The following is a 4,487-nucleotide window of genomic DNA, read 5'->3' as shown; positions in this document are numbered from 1 at the left end:
AGCTCATAGCAACCTCAAACTCTTGGGCTTACGCGATTCTGGGAGGCCAAGGCAGGTGGATTGCCTGAGCTCAGTAGCTGGAGACCAGCCTAAGTAAGAGCAAGACCCTGTCTCTAAAAAATAGCCAGAAGTTGTAGTGAGCACTTGTAGTCCCAGCGGTATTACCAGGGAGGCTGAGGCAAGAGAATCACTTTGAGACCAAGCATTTGCAGTTGCTGTGAGCTATGACACCATATCACTGTGCCAAGGGCAACAAAATAAGATTCTGTCTCAAAAAAAAAAAATGAAAGAAATATATTATGTATTTTATGTATGCTAAGTGGGTTAGGTGGTTGGTTTGTGTCTATTCATCATGTAGGACATTTACTGACCAGAAAAACATCATTCCCCTTATGATGAATAATTATGATACCAATGTAAATCAAGGAAGAAATTATCTAAAATTGATGGATTCTGATCATCTTTTTATAACAATGTTAAGGGCATAATTCCTTTGACTTACACTAGATGGCATAAAGCAAGTTGTTAAAATCAAGATGAGGAGAATAATTATCAAAGACTGCCAAAGACCCTCTCTCCTATTTTTTTTTTTTTTTAATTGAGACAGAGTCTCACTTTGTTGCCTTGGGTAGAGTGCTGTGGCCTTGTAGCTCACAGCAATCTCAGACTCTTGGGCTCAAGCTATTCTCTTGCCTCAGCCTCCTAAGTAGCTGGGACTCCATGCGCCCACCACAATGCCAGGCTTTTTTTAGAGGAGGAGAATCTACCTTCTTCAGCCTCCCAGAGTGCTGGGATTATAGGCAAGAGCCACCGTGCCAGGCTATGACCCTCCCCCAACTTTTAGTAAATTAATTTTAAGCGTCCCTTGCAGAGTTACCCAACTCAACTGATCCCAGTTACCCATTCCCCAAAAATAATAATAGTACTCATGGGAAAATTCCCAAAAATAAATTGAAAAGCTGCATAAGGACATTCAAGAGGCAGACTGGGCACAGTGTTCACTCCTGTAATCCTAGCACTTTGGGAGGCCAAGGCAGGAGGATCGCTTGAGGCAAGGTGTTCAAGACCAGCCTGAGCAAGAGTGAGACCCTGTCACCATAAAAAATAGAAAAATTAGCCATGCATGGTAGTGCATGACTATAGTCCCAGCTACTTGGCAAGCTGAGGCAGGAGGATCTCTTGAGCCTAGGAGTTGGAGGTTGTAGTGAGCCAGTGAGCTATAATAATGCCACTGTACTCTAGCCTGGGCAACAATATGAGACCCTGTCTCAAAAAAAAGAAAAAAAGAAAGAAAAAAAACGGAAAGGTGCAGTGACTCATACCTGTAATCCTAGCTTGGGAGGCCAAGGCAGGTGGGATTGCCTTAACACACAGTTTGAGACCAGCCTCAGCCAGAGCAAGCCCTAGTCTCTAATAACAGCTAAGCATTGTGGCCGGCACCTATAGTCCCAGCTACTTGGGGGGCTGAGGCAAGAGAATCGCTTGAGCCCAAAGTTGGAGGTTGCTGTGAGCTATCATGCCATGGCTCTCTACCAAGTGCAACCAAATGAGATACTGTCTCAAAAAAAGCAAAACAAAACAAATACAGCCTTGTTTTGGTGTCTTGAAAGTAAAAATTTTGAAGCTTATATTAGTATTCTAGAATTTTATATGAAGTTCATTTTTTTCTCCTTTTAGAATTCTTGCCTATCTTAATGTTAAGCCAAATTCATAGTTTTTTTAATATTTGCTTTTTAGTTTTGTTTTCTTTTGGGGTAGTTGTGTTGTTTTGTTTTGTGAAAATCTTGGTATTACAGTTACTCTTCTCTGGAAACCATACTTTCTTTATTGCTTTGTTTTAGGAATGGTCAGAAAAGATGGATCAACTTGAAAAGGTTAGTTCATCTTTATTTGTGTCTCATTATTCATGTTAGTCTTATTTCTGGGGCTTAGAAAACATTTTATCCAGAAACCAATGTACTGATTGCTATACTGCCTCATGGAAGCAGTGTCTGTGATAGACACTGACTTTGAAAGCTCACATCTTCTCCTTGCTTATATGAGATGCTGAGTGTCTTTTGTCTGTCCCTCCTGGTACGCTCTCCACTTTCTCTTCCTTTTCTCTGTGTACCTGAAGCTTGATAGGAACTGTATCAGAAGGGCTTAACTGCCCTTTGGCTTCTGGTTGGGTTCAGCCAGTGGAGAACACTGAAAGAACCATGTGTGGAAGAAGAGTGTGGTGAGAATGTTTATTCCCCCCACTTTCTTCATATGGGGCCCTTTTGGTTAGTTGGATCCCATGGCCAAATGTCATAGCTTCATTGTCACCTTTGGTTTCCCCTCTTGACACGTTTCTTTCTCTCTCTTGGTTTCTTGTAACCTCTTCATCCTTTTGCTCCTTTATGCCCAGCTGGTATTAGCACATTATCTTTTGGGTTGTCTTACCCCTCTCACAGTGCTGATAAGCCCCTTTATTAAAATTCATCCTCAAAATATCTCATTTGAGTCTGCCATCTGGGGACTCTGGCTGGCACTAATGTTAGAAACACTTCATAATGAAGTCATGGAGAACGAGGACATTTCTCAAGGCTCAGCATGTAAGAGAGTCTTGGCTAGACACCAATGATGGGAATTGATTATTCTTGTGCCATAGCATAACACTGTGTAGGTGCCTTAAGTAGTGTATTCCTGGCTCCCACATGTGAAAAAAAGACAAAATTTCAAGCCTATAACTAGAAAAACATTTTACTCTTAAAATAATCAATAGTCAAGGCTATCAGCCCAAATAATAGGCTGTTAACCTAATGCATTCCTTTTTGTCAATGAGTACTAGTAGATAACTCTTTTTATTAAACAGATGACTTTTAATTCTGCTTCATTCTTTCCATAAAACACCCAGGCTAAATCAGCTATTTTCTTTGTGTTCTGTAGAAATCTCATTAAGAAGCTAACAGAATCTATTAACATTTTTATGTTATAAGAAAAGAATTATAGAAAAGTCAAGTCCCAAAGAAACTTGTGCTTGAAAAAAAAATCCCTAAACAAATTCTGTAAATGATGGAGGTATGAGTTAGGTTAAGGGTTCCTTGTCATGAAAGAAACTCTTAGCAATTATGGTCGGTTTAAATTCCCATTGAACTGTTTTTCTTTCTTTCTTTTTTTTTTTTTTTTTTGAGACAGAGCCTCAAGCTGGTCCCCCTGGGTAGAGTGCCATGGCTTCACTGCTCACAGCAATCTCCAACTCCTGGGCTCAAGCGAGTCTCCTGCCTCAGCCTCCCAAGTAGCTGGGACCACAGGCGCCCGCCACAACGCCCGGCTATTTTTTGGTTGCAGCCATTATTGTTGTTTGGCAGGCCCAGGCTGGGGATGCGAACCCGCCACCTTAGGTGTATGTGGCTGGCGCCTTAGCCACTTGAGCCACAGGCGCCGAGCCTGAACTGTTTTTCTATCTTTCAAAATTATGGGAAAGTATATCCATATACAACTGAACCAAATAAAAGCTACTTTGGTTGACTAGGATTTCCTCTTTGTTTCATTCTTTCAAAGAAGGAAGTTAGGGAAATTTTTTTTTTTTTTAGCTGGTGCCGGGTTTGAACCCACCACCTCCAGTATATGGAGCTGGCGCCCTACTCCTTGAGATAGGTGCCACCCAAGTTGGGGAAATATTTTTAGACCAAGAAAGAGTAATGTGACATCTCTATAGATCTTTGAAGCCACTTTGATTTGTTAGAGATTTTTTGTTTTTAAATTTTCAGTCCAGAATTAGAAGCTACAACAGTGGGATTAGTCCTTAAGAAATTCCACCTCTAGCCAGCATGGTGTCTACACCTGAAATCCCAGCACTCTGGGAAGCTGAGATGGGTGGATAGCCAGAGCTCATAGGTTTGAGACCAGCCTGAGCAAGAGCGAGACCCTGTCTCTAAAAATAGCCGGGTGTTGTGGTGGGCGTCTGTAGTCCCAGCTACTAGGGAGGCTGAGGCAGGAGACTCGCTTGAGCCCAGGAGTTGGAGATTGCTGTGAGCTGTTATGCCACGGCACTCTACCCAGGGCAACAGAATGAGACTGTCTTAAAAAAAAAAAAAAGTTTTAAATAATTATTGCTCTTATTCCTCTTATTCACAATTATTTGTAAGTAATGCTATATTGGTCATACTACTGTAATGATTCCAGTTATTAATGTATTATTGTCTCTTGGCAGAGGATTTCCGAAAGATTTTCTTTTATTAAGAATTTCTCTTTCATAATACAGATTTATAATGTTTTAGCAGCCAAAATTGATGTCATCTTCTTTCCCACAGGAGAAGAGATTTGTGACAGCTCAGTTACAGGAAATGAAGAACCAAAGTTTGAATCTTTTCCAAAGGAGAGATGAAATGGATGAATTAGAGGGGTTTCAGCAGCAGGAACTGAGTAAAGTAAAGCACATGGTATGTGTTTTGGCTTTAATAGCTAAATATTGAATAGATATTTATTTTGATTTTGATGGTCATCACTCTCTAATTGTTGTG

General features: G+C 40.8%; 1 protein-coding gene across 1 annotated transcript in view; it reads left to right on the top strand.

The window, feature by feature from the left end:
* The window catches only part of GOLGA1 (golgin A1), a 78,468-nt gene that overhangs the window by 16,451 nt on the left and 57,530 nt on the right, over window positions 1-4,487 (top strand). Inside the window, exons 6-8 of the mRNA XM_012802337.2 lie at window positions 359-416; window positions 1,842-1,874; window positions 4,278-4,406. Coding sequence (XP_012657791.1) covers window positions 359-416; window positions 1,842-1,874; window positions 4,278-4,406 — 220 coding nt within the window. The remainder of the gene's footprint in view (window positions 1-358; window positions 417-1,841; window positions 1,875-4,277; window positions 4,407-4,487) is intronic.

Source organism: Otolemur garnettii, unplaced genomic scaffold (genome assembly GCF_000181295.1).
Source record: "Otolemur garnettii isolate 467f Iridium unplaced genomic scaffold, OtoGar3 scaffold00014, whole genome shotgun sequence".
Taxonomy (NCBI): Eukaryota; Metazoa; Chordata; class Mammalia; order Primates; family Galagidae; genus Otolemur; species Otolemur garnettii.
This window is presented reverse-complemented; position numbering and strand designations above follow the sequence as displayed.